General features: G+C 36.5%; 1 protein-coding gene across 12 annotated transcripts in view; it reads left to right on the plus strand.

Annotated features, from left to right (window-relative positions):
- CFAP20DC (CFAP20 domain containing) overlaps positions 1-23,282 on the plus strand; it is a 287,059-nt gene that overhangs the window by 83,724 nt on the left and 180,053 nt on the right. For all 12 annotated transcript variants that reach the window (XM_082639696.1, XM_082639689.1, XM_082639694.1 and 9 more), the window contains one exon: positions 10,520-10,634. In XM_082639696.1, coding sequence (XP_082495822.1) covers positions 10,617-10,634 — 18 coding nt within the window. In that variant the 5' untranslated portion in view covers positions 10,520-10,616. The remainder of the gene's footprint in view (positions 1-10,519; positions 10,635-23,282) is intronic.

Here is a 23,282-nt window from a genome sequence, read left to right on the forward strand (position 1 = left end):
CAAAAACTCTGGCTTCAAAGTTATTGCTCAGTATTATGGCCTATTTCCCCACTTGTTGATAATGAGTAGTCTAAAATAATAACAATTTATTATTTTTTAAAAATGTATATATATATATATATATATATATATATATATATATACATATCAGTTCTTGAAAACTACAATCAACTCAAGATGACAACACTTGATGATGAATTTGTAACAAATTGTCCTTCCCCTAAATTGCAGAAATTCTATTTCTCTTGTGCTTGTACATTTGCATATTAGGAACTTTACAAATTCTTTGTGGAATTTAGAATGAGAGACTGCTTTAAACTCTAAAATGGGCTTTGCGATACCAAATTCTAGTAACCCTTTTAAACTCAAAATGTTACTAGCAAGTGGTAAAACTGAGATATATGAGACCACATGTTATTCACCTGTAAAAACAAAGGAAAAGATTTGCATCCGATCATGGCCTATAAAGTGGACTATAGTTACTGACCTAAGAGCACCAAGGAGGAATGAAAAGAATTCAGTGTTAGGGGTTGAAAACATGCTGTTGTAAGTTTAAAAAAAAAAAAAAAAGTGATTATTTTTAATTTACAGATCCAAGACGTTTTCAAGGAGGAGGTAGCATATCTAATCCAGACTGTGATGGATGAATATAATTCAAGTGGCATAATGAGGGAAGGGACTTTCCAAGGGAAATGCATAAGCAAAGGCATGAAAATACAAGAGGATGGAGTATGTTTAAGTAGGAGCAAGAATGCTGGTATTGTCATTGTGGCAGCCCACTCCAGTGTCCCACCTTACATCCTCTGGGTCCACCTCTGGTATCAGCTGCAGCTGCAGTGAGCAGTTTGGTGCAAGCTTGTTTGGACAGCATCCCTTATCTAGTGCCACCCAGGGCCTTCTTTGATGCAGTAGAAGCCTGACAGCTTGGAAATACTGGGGAGTTAAGCCCCCCAAAGGCAACTCTTAGCCACTGGGGATTGGGAGTCTGTGGATATAGGTTCCCACCTCCCATTCTTCAAATGGATTATCTGGGAAGTGTTCTGTACCTGTCTCCAGATACCCTGGTAGAATGGAGCCCCTGTGGCCTATAGCAGTGTCGTAGCCAGTGCATCCTGATCTTGGCCTTTCCTCTTTTGCTCTCTTCCTCTTCCTGCTCCTTCATTCCTGCTTCATGGAATCACCTAAACTACTGGCACCTAAGTCCTTTTCTCAGAATCTGCTTTTGAGGGTGTAGGTATTCAAGAGGCTGCACAACATAACCAGCCATATGAGATAGCTCAAAGGATTGAATTGTCAAACAGACTCACAAGAATCAGAGATTTTAGCCAGTATTGAAGTACCTGTGAAGCAGAAAGAGATCCAGGACTTCCACTGAAGTCTTCCAGTCCTTTCTCAATGCACTTTGGCCCAGATTTAACAGATGACTTCTCTAAGCAGTACCTGAGAGAGTGATTCTGAGAGAATATCCCTCACCCAAAGCTGTTACATTTATGGCTTATGTGACATTTTCCAGGGAGCCATGCCCCATGAGTGCATGAATTCCAGGTTTATTAGCCATAAGAAATCCTAGACAGATCGAGTACATCCAGCAAAAAGTATTTCATTAAGGACTTTGGCCCTGATAAATACCATTAGTGTATTTGCCAGAAGATCAGTCATGTTTTCAAGAAGCTTTGGCTGGTCCCCTTTCTCTTCTGGAATGCCCTTTAGAAAAGGGGTAGAATGTGGTGCAGGCCTGTTACACACACCCTTTTCTTCCTAGTAAGCATGTTACCTTTCAAAAACACTAAGCCAGACAACTACCATCCTTTATTCCTCTTGCTTTGTCTCTTTAGATTGATTTCTAGCTCTGCCACATACTAGCTCTGAGACCTTGAACAAGTGGCATAGTATCTCTGAGCCTTTAACTACATTAGTAAGATGTGAATATTAATTCCTATTTCAAAGAGCGGTTGAGGGAAATAAATGAAATAACAGTGGTGAAATGATGTACAGGCTCTGGCACATGGTAGGGATTTAGATGTTGCTCTTCCGTTTCCCATCCTTTTCTGTTTGTAATTACAGCCTTGGTATCTCCCCTATGGAGATCTTCTTGGTATCTCATGTTAAGACTCCCAACAACCGAACCCTGGCTTTATTCTGCAACTCCACTCTTTCTCCCACCCCAATTCTGATATTTTCTCCTGATATCTCTGAAATCCCCCTGGTTTGCATCTTGTACTCTTATTATATGATGTCTAACATGGAGAGGAACATGGTGAAAGGTGATATTGAAGTAATGGCTGAGGGTCAGATTTTGGAGGTCCTTGAATAACAAGATAAGGAGCTCTATTTTGGACTTTATTCCTTAGACTATAGGATGACAAAGAAGGAAATGGAGCCAAAGCTTGATGTTCAGTCCCCATGGCTGGTCCACATGAAGAATGGACTGAGAGATAAAAGATTAGAGGTAGAGAGACTAGTAAGGGAGAATATTTAAAGCATCAAGTGACCCGAACTAGCATTGTAGCTGTAGAAGCCAAAGGAAGAAACAGATGTGAAACTATTAGGGAAGTGACTTTGACAGGATGTGACAGCTAATTGGACTGATGAAGCCTAGATGTTAAGGATAGGGAGCAATCAGTCGTTCTCAGTGGTGCCCACTAATAGCTGAGAGGATTGTAAGTATATGAGGCCTATGGTGAGACAGTGAAGTGACCTGCAAGAACGTGGAAGTGAGTAAAGTAAGATTAGCCTCTGAGCTTTTAATTTTAAGATAATAGTTATTGGATCTGAGGGTTATTTTTAACAAATCTAAAGGAAGAATTTGTCAATGGAAAAAAGATGTGCACACGCATACCCACACATAGAGGCAAATTTGGGCTCTTTTCTTCCAAACACAGTGAAGGGTAAGAGTCTTAGGCATCAGATATTAAATATTTTTCCCCAGGAGCAAAGAGTATGCTACTATGGATATGTTTATAGGCAGTGCCTGCCCCAGAAGAAAGTAAGCCTGTGATTAACAATGTAGATGTTGGGATCAATTAGATTTGAGTTTAAATCTGTACTCTGATAGATACGTGACTTTAGGAAAGTCACTTAACCATACTAAGCCTTAGTTTCCTCATTGTTAAGTAGAAATAATAGTAGTAGATACCTTGTAGTGTATATGGGAAGATTAAGTGAGATAATGCATAGAGCATGCATAATACAGTGTTGGCATATAAAAAATGCCCAATAAATAATAGATATTTAATAATGATAATAATACCTTTGGGGACTGTATGTATCAGATACTGTAGTCTGAGTCACTTGTTCTGATTATCTGCTGAGCAAACAACCTTCTGATACTTTGTAGATTTTTTTCTTTAGTTGAATTACCACATTCCAACAGATTACACTCCAGTCTTGCAAACTTTTTTTTTTTTTTTTTTTTTTTTTGTGGTACGTGGGCCTCTCACTGTTGTGGCCTCTCCTGTTGTGGAGCACAGGCTCCGGATGCACAGGCTCAGCGGCCATGGCTCACGGGCCTAGCCGCTCCGCGGCATGTGGGATCTTCCCGGACTGGGGCACGAACCCATGTCCCCTGCATCGGCAGGTGGACTCTCAACCACTGCGCCACCAGGGAAGCCCCAGTCTTGCCAACTTTGAGATCACCCTTTCAGGAGGCTTTACATGGTATAGTGGTTGGAAGGCATATGTTTGTTACCTATTGGAAGATTAGATTCAGAACTGGAATCCAGAATGGAACAGAAAATGGTTCTAAAAGAGTGAAAAAGGGGGAGAAGTGAAAGGATTCATGATTTTTATCTGATAAACAGTATTCTATTGAAAATATTTGGCTGTGGTTCTGCAAGGACAGAAACCAGGCACTCTTGTCGCTGTCAGCACATGCCTGACAAATAGTAGTCACTCAGCATAAATGAATGAAAGAGCTTCAGCCTGGTATAGTAGTGGACATACAGTTTTATCACAGAAATGACAATGGATTCTATAGAGACAAGTTTTAATACCTGTCTCTGCTACTTACTAGCTGTATATCTATGGACTAGAAGCTGTCCTGGTTTCTAGAGTCTAGTTTCATCATCTACAAAATGGAGGATGAATATACTACCTGCAGTGAAGGACTGATGTGAGATTTAATAAGAGAATGTCTATGGAATGTACTAAAAACAGCTACTTAAGAATATTTTCCCCTACACCCACACTAGAATATGATTTCCATGTCTTAGCTACTTCCATGTCTCTAGTACCTTATACTGTGCCGCTAAGGCATTGACTGAATGTTAGTTGAATGAACTAATGAATCAGGGGAAAAATTTGAATAGAAGACCTCAAAGTTGAATAGTTTCTAGTGATGATTGGCAACAGAGTAGGACTGTTCATCTAAGTTGCTAAAATGGAATAGAAATATTGGTTGTCATTGTGGAAGAGGTTTAGGTTTAGATTAAAACTTGTTCTCTTTAAAGTCACCCAGAATGATGACAGAAGAGGAAAATTGTGATTCAGGTGCCATAATTGCCCGGAAATATGAAGAAATGTCCTAAAGAGCAGTAGATGATAGATCAGTATTGACTAGACTTAAGGGAAAGTAGTTTTTAATGGTTTGAAGTTTTAAAATGTTAGCATCAAAGAAATTTAAGTGCATATAAACCATTCACCAATCATATGCTGGGTCATACAATATCTTATTACTTTTTTCTTAATAAAAAGCAAACTTTACCAAGTATGTTTTCTGACCAAAATGGAATTAAATTAAAAATCAATAGCAGTGCAATATATAGAAAAAAACTGTACTGTTTGGAAATTGAACAGCACACTTCTAAGTAATCCAAGATTCAAAGAAAAATCGTATGAGAAATTAGAAAATACTTCAAACTGAATAAAAGTTAAAATGCAACATAATCAGAATTTGTGGGATGCAGCTAACATAATGCTTAGAGGAAAGCTTGTAGTTGTAAATGCTTGTGTGAGAAAAGAGGAAGGTTTAAAATTAATGATCAAACTTCCCATCCTAGGAAGCTAGTGGGAAAAAAGAACAAATTAAACCCAAAGTAAGTAGAAGGAAAGAAATAATACAAATAAAATCAGGAATCAGTAAAATTGAAAACAAAGAACAGACAAGTTTTTCAAAGACAAAACTTGTTTCTTTAAAAGGATGAACTTGGTAAACCACGGCAGGGCTGATAAATTTAAAAAGAAGTCACAAATTACCAGTGTCAGGAATGAGAGAAGGGATACCACTACAGATCCTACTGATCCTACATAAAGGGAATTTATGGCAATAAGCTCAGCAGCCTTAAATGAAAATCACAGCTTATCAAGACTGAAACAAGAAAAATTAGAAATGTGAATAGCCCTGTATGTAAATTAAATTGAATGTGTAAACCATAATCTTACCAAGGAGAATACTTCAGACAAATTAATTCTATTAATATGTAAAGAATATTTAGCAGCATTTTAAACAAATTTTTAGATAATAGAGGAGTAAACACTTCCCAAATCACTTTATGGAATTAAATTCTGTTATCAAAACCTGACACAGATATTATAAGAAAATTACACACCAGTGTCCCTCATGAACATAGGTATAAAAATCCTCAATAAAAATGCTAGCACAATTGAAATATACACCAAGAATACAAGGTTGGTTTCACATTTGAAAATCAATTGATATAATTCAACATATGGAAAGAATAAAGGAGAAAAACAATAGGATCATCTCAATCGATGCAGAAAAAGCATTTGACAGAATTCTACACCTTTTCATGATTAAAAAAAAATTCTCAAAAAGCTAGAAATAGAAGAGAACTTCCTCTGAAAAAAGAAACCTACATCTAACATCATATTTAATAGAAACATAGTGAACACTTTCCCCCTATGATCAGGAACAAGGCAAGATTTTCTACTCTCATCACTTCCGTTTAGTATATGCTGGAGGTCCTAACCAGGGAAGTAATGTAAGAAAAAATAAAGAAAAAGTATAAAAATTGAAAAAAGCAAAAGTAGAAGTCTTAATTTACTGAAGACCTGATTGTATATGTAGAAAATTCTCAGGAATCTACCAAACAGTTAGTAGAACTCATGAATGAATTAAGTAAGGTCACAGGAAACAAGGTCTACGTACCAAAAATCAATAGCATTTCTATATACTAGTAGCATTCAACTGGTAAATGAAATTTTAAATTTTATTTTCAGTCATATCAAAAAATAAAATACTTAGAAATAAATTTAACAAAACATATGCAAGACTTCTAAAATAAAACCTATGAAACATTGTGAAACAAATTAAACAAGGCCTAAATAAATGGAGAGATATATCACGTAAGTAGATTGAAAGACTCAATATAGTTCTCCTTAAATTGATCTATGGATTCAACACAATCCAAGTTAAACTCTCAACAGCTTTTTTTTTAACAGAAAATGATAAGTGGATCCTAAAATTTATATGGAAAAGCAAGGGCCAAAAAAACCTTGAACAAAACCAAGTTGAAGAGTTTCTTTACCTAGTTTTAAGACTTACTTTGAATCTACAGTAATCAAAGCAGTATAACATTGGTGTAAGAACGGGTAAATGAAACAAATGGATCAATAGAGAGTCCAGAAGTAGACACACACACACACACACACACACACACACACATTTATAGTCAATTGAGTTTCAACAGAGTACCAAGGCATTTCAGTGACTAAAGGAGAGTCTTTAATAAATGGTGCTGGGACAACTGGATAAACATACAGAAAGAAAAGAACCACACCCAGTACCTCACACAGTATAAAGTACTTGATGTGGGATGGATCGTAGATGTAAATGTAAAAACTAAAGCTATAAAGATCTGGAAGGAAACAAAGGAAAGTACTTTTGCAACTTTGGACTAAGTGAGGATTTTTTAAGACAGAAAGCACTACTATAAATAATGATCAACTGGACATCATGAAAATTAAAAACTGCTAATTAAAAGTCATCATTAAGCAATAAGCTAATCTAGATAAAGCATATAAGAGTCTTCTGTTTGCTATTCTTGATACTTTCCTCTAGCTTAGAGATTATTTCCAAATAAAAAGTTTTTAAAAGATACCATTAAGATAACAGGCAAGTAAATACTCACTATAGATATATAGATATAGATATAGATATAGATATAGATATATCTGACAAAGGACGTGTATCTAAAATATGTAAAGAACTCTTAGAATTATAGTAAGGAAACAACCAATAAAAACTGAGTAAAGACTTAACAGATATTTCACAAGACACACCAGTAAACACATATAAAAGCATTCAATGTCATTATTCATAAGCAAAATGCAAATAAAATCACAATGGTATCCATTTCATACCAACTAAAATTGGCTAACATTAAAGTCTGATAGCACCAAAACTTGGTGAGGATGTGGATCCACTGCAATCACTTTGGAGAACTCTTTCTATAAAGTTATACATATATCTTCCCCAATGACCCAGAAATCCCATTCCTGCTTTTCAAGAGAATGAAAAGACATATCCACAAGAAGACTCGTCAAGCATAGATAGTCACACAGGCTTTATTCATAAAAAACCAATACTGGAAACAAATGTTCATCAACAGGAGAGTGAATCAATAAATTGTTGTATTGCCACACAAGACTCAGCAATTTAAAAAAAGAACTATTGACTCATACTACAACGTGGATGACTCTCATACACTTCATATTAAGTGAAAGAAGCCAGTCACAAAAGAGTATATTCTACATCAGTCCATTTATAAGTTCATGAACAGACAAAATTCATCTATGGTGATAAAAATCAGGAGTGAGAACTGACTAAAAGGGACCAGGAGGGAACTTTTCTAGGGTAATGGAAATGTTTTATGTTTTATTTGGAGTGGGGATTACATGGGTATACACATTTACCAAAATACATGAGATTGAACACTAAAATCTGTACATATCAGTTACTCAAATCTTACCCCAATAAATAAAAGAGACCATATCTGTTTATTTTTATGATATCCATTCATCATGCATGGTAGAATGTTGACCCTCTTATAGCTTCCTATTGTGCACAATAAATTTATAAACCCCTTACCTTAGCATAAAGGCCCTGCGTGATTTGGCTCTTACCTCTCCTTTCTACCTCATGTCCCTCCCTTACCTATTAATTCCTAGCCCTGCTGGCTTTACTGTCTGAAGTAGTTCATTTCTTGTTATTTTCTAGTTCAGTCTCTTTTTTGTTTCCTTCATTGCATTTAGGATAATGTGCATTTATTTTGTCTCTTTATACTTCATTCACCTGCCTTTTCCACTAGAATAAAAGCTCCTGGGGGGTAGAGACCTTGACCTTTTCACTGTTGTATTCCCCAGTATATTCCCAGGATGTTGCTTGGCTCAGGGAGTATTTGTTGAATATGTGAGTGAATGAGGGAATGAATGAATGAATGTTCCTATTGTTCCATGTGTTGATAAAATGGGACTATACTCAGATGTTCCTCTGTTTGGAATTCGGTCCTTACCAATTCAAATGAAAATGACATAGTCTTATCCCTCCAAGCAAAGCAAACCTTAACAAAACTGTGTCTCATGTAAGTTTTTGGTTGTTGCAATCAAACATTTTGTTTGATGTAAGGGAATTTTTTGTTCTCTTTTACTTTCCAGAATCACTATATAGTCTTTCCTTTTATTTCCTAATCAGAACTTCTTATAGAAGCGACTTAATAGCATCCCTCATGACAATGCCTTCCAGACATATTTGATCCTGAATCCTATTGGTAAAATGTTTGAGCACACTAACCACATGGGTACATTTATTTATTTAAAACATATATAAATATGTTGCTGTACTGTATATGTAATGAAACATACCCAAATACAACATTTTAAAAGGATGGTATGAAAGATGGTTCTAATATTTTCCTCCTCTCCCATGTGCACATCCCACTTTGAAGACACTACCTTAGGGCAAATATTGTACATTTACTTATATGTGTAAGTGTAAAATTTCAGTAGTATTAACACTTTTGCACTTTAAACCTTACATCTGACCATGGATTGAAAGGCTTTATTGCTTTTTTTTTTCCCAACATCTTTATTGGAGTATAACTGCTTTACAATGTTGTGTTAGTTGCTGCTGTATAGCAAAGTGAATCAGCTATATGTATAGATATATCCCCATATCCCCTCCCTCTTGTGTCTCCCTCTCACCCTCTCTATCCCACCCCTCTAGGTGGTCACAAAGCACCAAGCTGATCTCCCTGTGCTATGCAGCTGCTTCCCACTAGCTATCTATTTTACATTTGGTAGTGTATATATATGTCAATGCTACTCTCCCACTTAGTCCTAGCTTCCCCTTCCCCCTCCCCGTGTCTTCAAGTCCATTCTCTACGTCTGCGACTTTATTCCTGTCCTGCTTCTAGGTTCATCAGAACCTTTTTTTTTTTTTATGATATTGTTTAGTGCAGGTAGGGTAGAATGTTTAGGTCTGGGGCATATTTGAAATCATGTCACCTAATTTTTGTTGTACTTACTCTTAACATTGTTCAATGATAGTTTTTCTACAGAAAAAAATATGTATTAGTATTTTAGAGGAAAGAAATAATGAGATTAGAAAAGTGCAAATAGGAGGCAAGGAAGAGCTCTGGAGAAGGCTGTGTTGATTTACACTATAGTTAATTACACTGTAAATATTGGTAGCAGTATATTTGAATGAAATGTCTTCTTGAGGAATTACTAATTATATAATATTAGCAATTAGTACACCTAGACAAAGTTGCTAAAAAATGGGGGAAATATCACTCCTCTCCAATAAAAAGACAGTTTTTAAGGAAGCATCAATTCTTCAATATAGCAGCATGAGACAGGTTTGGAGATTTTGAGCCTTTTGTGTTACCTCTAAAACCTAAAGGAAGCAGAACATAAAAATGAGCCTCTATCAATTTGAAGCAAACCTAATCTTTGTGATCATGGCGGTGGTCTAAATCTATTAAAGATGTTCAAATTCAGTGTCCTTGTTATCACTGTAGGTTGACCTGAGTAGTGAGCAATAAACTTGTGTATTATAATTCTGGTTCAAAGACATGTGTTTGGAAAGTGAAACTGACAGTCAGCGTTTTGTGTCTTGTCTATAAGCAGACGAAGAGCGTATATAAAATGACAGGTGCATTTTTAGAGAAAGAAACCCATAATGTTTTCCTATTTAGTAGGTGACAGTATGTCCCAAGATAACACAAACTTAAGGAGCTGGAACAAGCGTGGCTATTAAAGGCTAGCAGTTTCTCGGTTCATACAAATTGAATTTTTTCATAGGCTGGAAGAGTGGAAATATAGAGTACTGAAATACATTAGCATATTAAGTGAATTTATACACTCAGGCTTGTGAACACTTTGAACTTAAGGAAGAAATTTTATTACTTCCTCAAAGAAAAAGGCAATTTTTAAATTCGGAGTTTGATCTCCCTGTTGGAAAGGGCCTATATAATAAATTATATTATTTTGATGATTATCCAAAGAAGTGTGGTTATTATATTGATGGGAATCTTCTCTTCTCTCCTCTCTCTTTTTTCAGAATTACTGATTTAAGGAACATAAAAAGAAGATTGTATTTATCAACAGTCCATAAGGAACTGTCCTCAACCCCTCTTCATGCAAAAATCCCACTCTTCATGATCAAACGCAAAATTGTAAGTGTCATGAATATTGCTTAAAATATTAAATTTATTTCAGCAAATATTAATTCTGGTCCTACTCTGTGTATGAGGCATTCTGTTAAGTTCCATGGTGTTATTAAAAATGAATAGAAATTTATACTCTTCTTTTCCTTCCATGAAAGAGCTTAAGATCTACTAGGTGAGAGAATATAATTGAATATCTAGAATATCACCAAAACTGTGATTGGAAGCACAGTAGAGAGAGTAAGTGCTATTGGTACAGTGAGAGGGAAAGAAGTCCATCTGACTGCAGGACAAGGAAAGGCTTCATGAAGGAGATTGCACTTGGCATGGACTTTGAAGGACTAGAGTTTCAATAGGTAGAAATGAAAAACCGAGCATTCCAAGCAGAAGGAACAGCATGAGTAGAAGCATAGAGGCTGGAAAGTGGCACATATTTGGAGGACAGAGAATGATTCATCATTGTTGCCAGATTTTTTAAAATAGCCTTAAGGAAACCTCAGTTCTATAATCCAAGAGCCTGATATAGGTTGGGAGATTTGTGTAACCTCTGAGACCTAAAGCAGCATAATATATAAGTAAGTAAGCCGTAGGTTACAGGCTAATAAGTTTGGGCCTGATACGACTGACTAGTCTTTCTCAAATGTTAGTCATTTCAATACTACTCTCATGACTTTACCATGTTTGTGTACTACCTGTTCCAGTATGTACATAATACTCTCCTTTAAACCAACTCAGCCTTTTTTGACTTAAATAAATTTATTTTTTTAAAAGCTTTATATCACACTTATAAATGGAAAACCAGTATAACTTTCCAGAAATAAAAATTAACCATTACAATAAAGATAACTGAAAACAAAACAGTATTTTAAAGTCTAGCTAAGTACTGTTTCCTGTTTAGGGTTCTGTCCTGAGGCCTGCTCTTTATTAACAAGAGTTTATCAAAAGTTAGATACATGTTCAAGCTTTTTCTTGGGCATAATTAGGATTGAAAGAAAACTGATGGATGGAAATTTTTATTCTGTGATCTGTAGTCATTTAATGCCATGCCCATGTACCATCTAAAACCATTTCACAAACGGTGCATATTCCACTCTTTGGGAGCCACTGTAGCAGAGAAAAGGAAGCCATTAAAACTTTTGGTTTGGAGAGGAACATACAGTCAGTTCTATGCTTTGGGAAGATTAATCTGGTAGTGACGTTTGGAATGGCTTAGAGGGGCTGGAAAATGGAGATGGAGAGAACATTTGCAGTACTCCAGATTAGGGTTAATGAGGACTAGGGCAGTAGCAGTAGAGGAATGGATATAAGGTAACATCAGAAGCTTATGGTCCAATGAGCTAAGACATATTTAAACAGACCTTTTCCATATCATGTGGTACATGCTGTGAGAGCAGGACCCACAGTGAACTATGGAGCACCAGGGGAGTGATCAGAGAAGGGCTTCTGAAGAAGGGGATGCCTGAGCTGGGCCTTGAAAGATTAGAAGAAGAAGAGAGAAGGGAGTAACCAGTTCAAGTGGGGGTGGTATTCCTAGAACAGAAAGAGTAGCATTAAGAATAGCTGCATGAGATGTGTAGGCACGTCCAATAATCCAGTGTTGCTGAGGAGAGACCAGAATGGTAGGGAAGTAGTAAGGCTGGAGAAGAAAACAGGGCAACCTCCTGGTAGGCCTTATATTTATAGGCAGGGAGCCTGGACTTTTATCTCATAGGTGATAGGGAGCTTTTGAAGGGCTTGCAGCAGGGGGGCATGGTCAGATTTGCATTTTAGATAGAACATCACTTTGGAGGATGGGTGGGAAAGATGAGACTGGAGGCCAGCAGGACCAGTTAGAAAGTCAGTGCAATTGTCACAAGAAGGTAAGAGGGGTTTTGTGTCATTTTGTCACTCTCGTATCCCCAGTGCCTAGAGCAGCAGTACCTGTCTCCTCCTAGACACTCAATAATTATGTAAGTGGATGGATGAGTAGATGAATGATATAGGTGTAAGAGAGATGAGTCCTAAAGTTGGAAAATAGAAATCAGAGTGGAGATGAGGAAACAGAGTTGAAAAATAACTAAAAAATTTAATTGAAGATTAATTAGGTGTCAGAAATGAAGAAGAAGGAAAAGTCAAGGATGGCTCTCAGTTCACTTTCTACTTTGGATGATTGGTGACAGAACCAATATCTAGAAATTCAGGAAAAAGAGCAAGGTTAGAAAGGGAAGATGGAAATGTTGATAAAGGAGTCTGAGACATTCAGATTGAGAATTTGGGGGGTACATGTATGTTAGAGTCCTAGAGAGAGGTATGAGCTGGATATTTGGGCTTCTTCAGCATACAGGTGGCACTTAAAGTCATGAGAATGATGAAATTGCCTGCCTGCACAGAGAGTAAGAATGGCAACAACAACAACAAAAGAGGCTAGAGGAGGAAATGCAAGGGCCTACCCAAGAAAAAGGATGGGCAAAAGAAGAAGAATCCATGAAGGAGACAGGGCAACAATGAGAAAGTGATGTGAATCATGAAGCAAAGTACAGTGTGGTGGAAACCAAGGAAGTTTTGGTAAGAGAAAAATGTCAAGATTTGGAAGTATTTAGGATGTGGCAATCAGGAGGCCATTAGTAACTTCACTGACAAGTTTTGTTGTAGGAGGAAGGAGTCAGGACAGTGGGCCGTGTGAACGGAAGATGGAGACATGAGAGCATCCTGACCATTGCTTTCAGTAGGCTGATCCACTGGGCTTCATGTTCAAGTAGATATAAATAGAGGGGAGGAATCAAAGATAACTTTGAGGTTTTGAGTCTGGAAAACCTGGAGATTGAGCCCAGTAACAGATAGGTACTGGATTTTGGAATAAATTGATGGTTTCTGTTTGCAGTAGAATTATTTTAATTCATTGTGTACTAAACACTTATAAATGTACAAAGATTAAATGCAAATACTTCAATTATTAAAGTTTAGTCATTTAAGACGTTAAGGAAGTGCATTAGTGCCTTACAAATGAAATTATATTCATCCTCTTATATTTAAGTATGATTTCCTTATTCATCTAAGATTGTTTAGAGTTCAGTGTTAGGTGGTTTCCAAGAGCTAAACCATATATGAGACTAATACACTATTCTGTGTGTGGTTAATCAATCAGGTTTGTCATTACCTTGCTTCTGTGAGTTCAGTCACCCTTGTCAGTTAACTAACTCTGAAGTTTCTGGATATCATATTAAAATCTGAACTGATCATTCTGTACATGGCTATAATCTTCACACACACAAACACACACACACACACAGTGTACCCTTCCAGTGGCATTTGTGGGAATACAATATCTGAAAACAAAATATTGTCTGTTAAAAGTAAACCACACAAATATCTTGCTGACATAGGAAGTAAACTTCATTGAACGATCTTTCATATTTAATAAATGAGTCTTTAAGAGGAATATGTGCTAGCAGTGCCAGGTGTCTAATGACATAAGGAATGTACTGTTTAAACTAAAAAGAAAATAGCTGTAATAGGCCCTGTGGGGCAGTGTGTCTTAGCTCATCTATCTACCTCATCCTCTCATCCCCAGTGAGACAGCTCAATAGAAAATATAAAAGAAAGTAGATGCAGGCATGAAAATTACATGTAGTTGTTTTTAAAAAAAAATCCTAATGTGAAAAAATCAAACTGGTGTCTATATCTTAGGTGACTTCAGCTCATGCTAAATTTTGAAAAGCAAAATACCTAGAACTTGTCTTGAATCTAGAAAAATTGCTCACGTAATTCAAGGCAGTCCTAAGCAAGACAAGGTATTTGTTTCTATAGTGTTCCCCATCCCAATGAAATCATCAAATCATAACTACTTATAGTATGTCCTAATTATTCTATATTTTGTGAAATATAAACATAGGAGTTAAGAGCATGGCATCTGAGTTCTGACACTTACTAGTTATGTGGCCCTGTGCAAGTTCCTGTGTTCATTTTCCTCATTTATAAAATGCAGATAATATGAGGCATGCATACTACTAAGGTTGTTGTGGGAATTTACATGAGTTAATAAACATAGGCTTTTAGAACAGTGCCTGGCATGGACCAAGCTTTAAATAAGGATTATATCTCCTATTTGCTCTTTAGGTGCTACTTCTTCCAGGACACCCTCCATGATTTCCCCTCTGCTGATTGATTAGACATTTTGGGTACAGCACATCATTACCATTCACAAATTCATAATTCTTATAACACTTCTTCACCCTGCACTTCAATCGTCTGTTTACTTAACCTATCTCCCCTTTTAGGCTGTAAGCATGACTCATTTGGTTTTTATCCCTAGTGCCTATGTACATGGCAAGTAGTAAGTGCTCAATAAATGTTTGTTGAACAAATTGGCAAGTCTTAATGTGCCTCCTGACTTGGGAGATTAAAGAATGAGTTTATCATGGACAAATTGTATAAGCTTTCTAAATGTGCCTGCCTATTCCATAAATGTCCAGGAGTACTCAAGCAAATATTAAGAAACTCGGTTCTAATACTTGCTCTCATTTCCCCTCATTTTCCTCCCAATCCAGGAGATGCTACAGCAGCAGAGGGAGGGTCTTTCCTTTCCATTGCTAACATAGTCTATTCCAAATGAGCCCTTATTGAATTAAAGCTGAGTCTTGTTTAAGGGAAATTTCTAGAGAGAGCAGCAAAGTGACAGAGAGCCCTCCACCCATTTAAAATGCCATGCCTGGGGTCCTCCCTGGTGTTGGTGTGATGTTGGCCTCAGTTCTCTGCCTTTTGCCAAAGCACTCTTCACTTCGTTCTACTTTTTAAGAGCCATAGATATTTTGGTGATAAACCTCAAAATACAGTATTTTAAAAGCACTTCAGCTAACATTTGTAAATCAGGAGATTTCACATAAAATTTCTGACCTCTTTTTTAAAAAAATCAGAAGTTAACATTGAGTCCGCTTTCTTGCGCAGCAAGCAGTCAGCTAGAGCAGAGTGGCAACTGCACACTTTTAATGGAGCTTTAAGCTCTCCTGTGAAGTTCAGTCCTCTCCACTCATAAGGATGTGGGTGCAGTCAGACCCTTCCTGCTTCACTCATTTAAGTGACCTGCCACGGACCTCTAGGCATATAGTTTGCAACCCCTGATTTAGAGGATAATTGCCGAATGGTCCACTTTGCCTTGGTTCTTTAACTAAAGCCTTCACATAACCAGAGGCAGCAAATAAAGTTAATATTTTTATAGCCACACCAACATGAATATTTATTTAGAGACCACTTACTGTTCCAGTTACCATAGAATGTTCAACCTTTCAAATAAAAAATTTTATTTTTCATGTTATTCTTAATTATGATGGATTGATTTTAACATTTAAATTATAAAAATTTATACTTTTAATTTAGGTTTTCAATGACAAGAACAGTTTTAAAAATTAATAACCATCATATTAAACAGTGGGGGTAGCCACTTAGTCAAGACTCACTGAAATCAATCTTACTTCTTCTTTAATATAATTTCAGTCAGTTGGTGATGGTATCAGATGAACATCAATGTCTTGCCACCAAAGTATGTATTAATGTACAGTGAATTTAATTCCATTTGAATAGGAAGTTCAGTTATAAGATATTGCTGAGAATAAATCTTTCATTGGAGATATAACAAAGTAGTATGATAAATTACAATGCCAAATTATTTTAGTAACCTAGTAAAGGTTACCTTTAGTAACCTTTACCACTTAAATACCCAGTGTTTGTCATTTAGATAGATAGAATTACTCTTTAGGAGTTGTACTTTCTTGAACCACAACTCTGACAGAATATGTTATAGATTTTATTACAAACTGAAAGAGTGGCATAGTGTTTTTAAAGTTTCCCCTCAAAGATAATTTTTCCCATAGAGCTAGTGATTTGGAAATTTTTTGGTTCTTAACAGTATTTAATTTCTTAAGTGCCATTAAATGAACAGAGAATGGAGGAGGCAGATTTTTTTAGATGTGTATTTAAGACATAGTTAGAGAATGTCTCTCAATGAAGTCATTCTAACCTAGAATCCACTGTAGTGTCTGTGGTACTTATTTGAGGGTTTGTAAATGTTTTCATGTGCATATCATTTAATAATACTTGTTTTTCACTCTCTCTACTCACCTGTCTAATGTGGGTGTTGAAGAGATTTGGGAAAATGAGCAGTTTCATGCTTTTCTCTGCTGACCCTGAATGGTTATGTGAAATAGGGACAACTACATAAAAATATTTGTTCTGGAAAATGAATGATTACCCAGCTTTAGGTCACCCTATTTTCAAATCACTTGAACAGGCAGAGTAGTGTTAGAGGTAAAATCTGGCCTTGAGAGCTAGATTGTAGGGGTTTGAAACCTAGCTGTTGTCACTTCCTGTCTGTGGGCCCATATTATCTCTGTGTGCTTCAGTTTTCTCATTGGTTAGGTCGTGACAATTATAGAACCTACTTCACAGGGGAGTTGTTACTATTAAATGAGTTATTACTTAGAATAGTGCCAAGCTCATAGTAAGTGCTTAGTTAATGTTAGTTGATATTGTTATTTACTATTTTCTCTTGACCTGAATCCATGTTTATTAATTTGTGAATATGTTATCATAATAAACATCTGAACTTGCAGTTTATTTCAATTAACAAATACCTTTTGAGCCCCTGCTGTAGGCCAAGGTCTGTGCCAAAAGATGTGAATCCAAAGGTGAATGGTGCAGTCTTCTCATCCATGAGATTATAATAGGCAGAGGAGGCAAACATATAAACAAGTTAATGATGATGGGCAGTGGTTAACACCAAACTAGTCTTAGGAAACAAATGCTGCTAAAGGAAAATATCAGACTTTTCTAGCCAAGTTGGAGCTTGTTATAAGTGGAGATACTTGTGCTAAATTGTGAATACACACAAATAAAAGCATGGAAGTTCATGTCACGTTTGATCCCTTAACTGGGTTGTATAATGGGAATGTACAGAATCACAATGCTGGAAAAGAAGACTAGATGAAACCATGAAGGGCCTTGAAAGCCATGATAAGAAATTTAAATTTTCAGTCCATTAGAGATTTCTTTTTAAATTTTAATGTGGAGAAGTTTCACAATATTATCTGTATTCTAGAAAATGAGTACAATGTCAGAATAAAAAGAGCTAGAGGCAGAGAGACCAATTAAAAGGCTGTGCGAAGTCCAGGTGAGTCATATTAGCCTGAATTAGTGTAGTAGCAAAGAAGTAGAAGAGGAGAATAGATATAAAAGATAATTCAGGATTTAAATTAGTGAAAAAAAGGGAGAAAATGGCACTGAATTAATCTAGGGCTGGAAATTGGCAAAGTACATGTGCTACCAACAAGGGAAATATCCTGTAGGAGCTTAAATGACTGCTTAGATTGCTGTTTCTGACCATGACAGAATATCTGGTATCAAACTGTCCTTCCTACTATAAACAAATATAAAATTGGAAAAAAATATTTGAAATAAGACTTTTCAACCATTTGGATAGCAGGCAACATACTTTTAAAAGAGAGAAACAAATGAGATGAGTCCTATATTCCCAAGCTTTCTGAAGACCCATTCTGGACTGCAATGCAGAGATGGGAGCCCAGACAGGGCATGGCATCTTGCTGAATAGAGACAGAGATCAGAGTTAAGGATGACTGAGACTGAGGTAGCCAGAATTTGTAGGTTAGTGTATCTGAGAGGAGCTTCAGAAATATACATCAGGGTCTTCTTGAACCTTCGTGCATGCTTACAGTAGGACCCCCTGAAGTAATCACAGACCAGCCCCTAGGGAAAGAACACCTACTAAGCAGCTGTGACACACAGGGCTAGGAGATATTCAAGTTCTGGCCAGAGTGAAGAGGTATCACTGAACACATACAGGAGAAATTCCAGAAAGACAATATTACTTAGAAATGGCACTTATCTAGTCCTGGAGAAAAGGTCACCTCTGACCTGACCTAACAAATATAAAAACTCACATCAAAAGGTCAAGATGATCTGCAAATAAACTTCCACCTGGAACATCTTTAGGACTCTTCTAAGAAAAACAATGAAACCCAAAAGCCCCAAAACTTAGTAGCCATAATGTCCAGCATACAATTTTTAAAAAATGGATACTAGATAGGCGAACTAGGTAAACATGATCCATAACCAGGAGAAAAATCACAGAATAAAAATTCAAGGGCCTTAAAATAACTATTATAAATATATTAGAGGATTTAAAGGAAACTTTGAACATAATGAGGGAGCAAATTAAGAAACCCCAATGGAAAAAGGAAACTATGAAAAGAAATTTGGAAAAATACAATGTTGAAATGAAAGTTTCACTGGATAGACTTAACACTAAGTTAAACACTGGGGAATATCAGTAAAATTGAAGTCAAGAATATAGAAACTCGGGCCTCCCTGGTGGCGCAGTGGTTGAGAGTCCGCCTGCCGGTGCAGGGGATACGGGTTCGTGCCCCGGTCTGGGAGGATCCCATATGCCGTGGAGCGGCTGGGCCCGTGAGCCATGGCCGCTGGGCCTGCGCATCCGGAGCCTGTGCTCCGCAACGGGGGAGGCCACAACAGTGAGAGGCCCGCATACCGCAAAAAAAAAAAAAAAAAAAAAAAAAAAAAAAGAATATAGAAACTCTTCAAACTGAAGCACAGAGAGAGGGGAAAAGCTTGGAAAAAAAAAAAAGAATATAGTCTGAATGGCCTGTGAAACAATATCTGTCAGTCTAATATATGTGTAATTGGAGTACTATAAGGAGAGCAAAAAGAGATTGAGCAGGAGAAACTTTATAGAAATCATGGTTGAAATTTTTCAAATTTTGAAAACTATACCCATAGATCCAGTAAGCTCAACAAACTATGAGCTGAGAAACACACAAAAACCACACCAAGATCACACCATGGTATATCATAACTAAAAAAAAAAAAAAAAAAAAAAAACCACAAAAAACCCCACAAAGATCACACCATGGTATGTCATAATTAAATTGCTAAAACTCAATGATAAAATCTTAACAAGCAGCAAGAAGAGAAAAAATCAATTATACACAAGAGAACAATGATAAAATATATCACCAGCTTTCTATCAGAAGCAATGAAAGTAGGAAGACAATGAAATAGTGCTAGGGAAAAAAATGTTTAAACCTGTCAACTTAGAATTCTTTATCTAGTGAAAATATTCTTCAAAAATTGGAGCAAAGGGCTTCCCTGATGGCGCAGTGGTTGAGGGTCCGCCTGCCGATACAGGGGACGCGGGTTCGTGCCCCGGTCCTGGAGGATCCCACATGCTGCGGAGTGGCTGGGCCCATGAGCCATGGCCGCTGGGCCTGCGCGGCCGGAGCCTGTGCTCCGCAACGGGAGGGGCCACAGCGGTGAGAGGCCCGCGTATCGCAAAGGAAACAAAAACAAAAGAAAAAAAATTGGAGGAAAATAAGAACATTTTCAGACTAAAAAGTTGAGAGAATTGGCTATCAGCAAACCTGCACTACAGAAATATTAAAGGAAGTTATTCAGGCTGAAAAAAATGTGCCAGATAGAAATTTGGATCTAAATGAGAGAATGAAGAGGACAAGTAATGGTAAATTAATAGGTAAATCTAAAAGGTTCTTTATTCATATCATAAATTCTTTCAAAGTATTTGATTGTTGAAAGCAAAAATAACAATGTAGAAGTAAAATATGTGACAATAATAACACAGAGATGGTAGTATACTTTTATGAGGTTCTTATCCAGAAGATATTCTAATATTTATTCAGGGTTAAATTGTTAGAAGTTAAAGATTCATATTGCAAACTTTGGCAACCATAGCAAAAAGTAAAAGAACAACTAATCAACAAATATAGCTAATCAACAAATTGCTAATCAACAAATTGAGGAAATTAATGGGGCACTAAAAATATATTCAATCCAAATTACAGGAGAACTAAACAAAGAGCAGATGGGACAGATTGAAAACAAATAAATTGGTAGCCTTAAAATCAAACACATCAGAATAATTACATTAAATGGAAATGGACTAAACACTCCAACAGAAAGACAGAAATTGTTAGATTGAATAAAAAGTGAGACAATTATATTCTGTTTATAAGCAGTGCACATTAAATTTAAGGACACAGGTAGGTTAAAAAATTTTAATAGAAAAAGTTTTACCTTGCAAACACAAATTATAAGAAAGCTAGAATGGCTCTCTATTAATATCAGTCAAAGTAGACTGCAGGACAAGGAATATTATGTAAAGAGGAATATTTCATAATGATAAGGGGGTCAAACATGTAGAAGATATAACATCCTACATGTGTACATAGCTAGTAACAGTGCTTGCAAATGCATGAAGCAAAAACTAACAGAACTGGAGAAAGATAAATACACAATTATAGATGACGATTTCAACACTCCCCTCTCAGAAATTAACAGAAAATCAGTAAACTTGAAAAATGCTATCAGTCAACCTGACTTATTTGACATTTCTAGGATGTTTAATCTAACAATTGCAGAATAACACTATATTCAAGTATGCATTGAATGTTCACCAAGATATATGGTATATTAGGCTGTATTAATCTCAGCAAAGTTAAAAAGACTGAAATCATACAAATTATATTCTGTGGCTAAATGGAATTAGATGGAAATTAGTAACAAAAATATAATTGAAAAATCCTCAAGTACTTGAAAATAAAGCAACATACTTCTAAATAACCTATAAGTAAAAGAAAACTAACAGGGAATATTAGCAAATATTTTAACTGATATTTTTACTAATTTTAAATGGTACGGAAAATAAAGCATACTAAAATTTGTGAGATGCATTAGAGGCATCTAAAGTATGCAGAAAGAAATAATCAAGAGAATAAGTCAATGAAATGGAAAATGGGCAATGGAGAAAAATCACTGAAACCAAATTTGGATTTTTGAAAATATTTACTAAGTGATAAACCTAGACTAATCAAGAAAAAAAGAACACACACACATTGTCAATATCAAGAATGAATGTAAGGAAAAAGGAAAATAAGGGAATATTATGAACAATTGTATACTAATAAATTTGACAACTTAGATTAAGTGGGAAAATTCTTTTAAAGACACATTACTAAAACTGATACTAAAAGAAATAGAAAATCTGAGTAGGCTTATATCTATTTTTAGAAAATGAATTTGTAATTTAAAACATTTAAAACATAAAACATTTAAAAATGTACAGGTTCGGATGGCTTTATGGGTAAATCTAACCAAACATTTAAGGAAAGAATAATTCTCTCTCTCAGATAATAAAGGAGAAGGAACATTTTTCAATTCACTTAATAAAATGTGGCCAGCATAATTCTGATACCAAAACCAGGAAATATATTAATTCCCAAAAGAGAACTATAAATCAATATCACTCAAGAACATAGACACATGGATCCTTAACATCATGACCAAGTGGTGTTTATTCCAAGAATTCAAGGTTAGTCTTACACTTGAAAATTAGTCAGTGTAATTTTTCACATTAACAGAATAAAGGGAAAAAGTCATAAAGTCATCTCAATGTATGTAGAAAAATCATTTGATGAAAATTCATTAGCCATTAAAATGAAAACTCACATCAAACTAGTAATAGAAGGAAACTTGCTGAGCCTGATAAAAGGCCTCTATAAAAAACCTACAACTAAATGATACTTAATGGTGAAATATTATCAATACTTACCTCCTAAGATGGGGAACAAAGCAAAGATATCCACACCGACTGCTGCGATTCAGCATTGCATTAGAGGTCCCAGCAAGTGCAATAAGATAATAAAGAGAAATTTTAAAACATACAGATTGAAAAAGAAGAAATAAAAGTTTCTCTCTTTTCAGACAACATAATCATCTTGTAGAAAATTCTAGAGAGGACTGCCATGTCCTGCCCGCTGTCTGCTGCACACAGTGAGGTGTTGCTCCGGGACCTTACTTCAGACATGCAGAGACTCTCCCTGGTGTGTCTCAAATGCATGCAGTGTGCATGAACACTGGATTGGGATCAGTGAGCTGAAAGATACAGAGCAACACGCTTGGCTGGATGAATCCCTCTGGATTGTGGATGGAAAAGACCGTGAGCACTATTCGTTTTAGAAGGGTCTTCATGCTCTGGCCGGGTGTCAGGCTTGAGCCTCCAAGGTGGGAGAGCCGAGTCCAGGACACTGGACCACCAGAGACCTCCCGGAACCACATAACGAAAATCGGCAAGAGCTCTCCCAGAGATCTCCGTCTCAACACTAAGACCCTGCTCCACCCAATGGCCAGCAAGCTCCAGTGCTGGATGCCCCTTACCAAACAACTAGCAAGAGAGGGACAAAACCCCACCCATTAGCAGAGAGGCTGCCTAAAATCATAATATGTTCACAGACACTGCAAAACACACCACCAGACGCAGCCCTGCCCACCAGAGAGACAAGATCCAGCCCCACCCACAGGAGCACAGGCACCAGTCCCCTCTACCAGGAAGCCTAAACAAGCCACTGAACCAACCTCACCCACCAGGGACAGACACCAAGAACAATGGGAACTACAAACCTGCAGCCTGTGAAAAGGAGACCGCAAATGCAGTAAGTTAAACAAAATCAGAAGAAAGAGAAATATGCAGCAGATGAAGGAGCAAGGTAAAGACCCACCGGACCAAACAAATGAAGAGGAAATTGGCAGTCTGCCTGAAAAAGAATTCAGAATAATGATAGTAGAGATGATCCAAAATCT

The sequence above is a fragment of the Mesoplodon mirus genome (genome assembly GCF_964341445.2).
Source record: "Mesoplodon mirus genome assembly, chromosome: 12".
NCBI classification, from domain to species: domain Eukaryota; kingdom Metazoa; phylum Chordata; class Mammalia; order Artiodactyla; family Ziphiidae; genus Mesoplodon; species Mesoplodon mirus.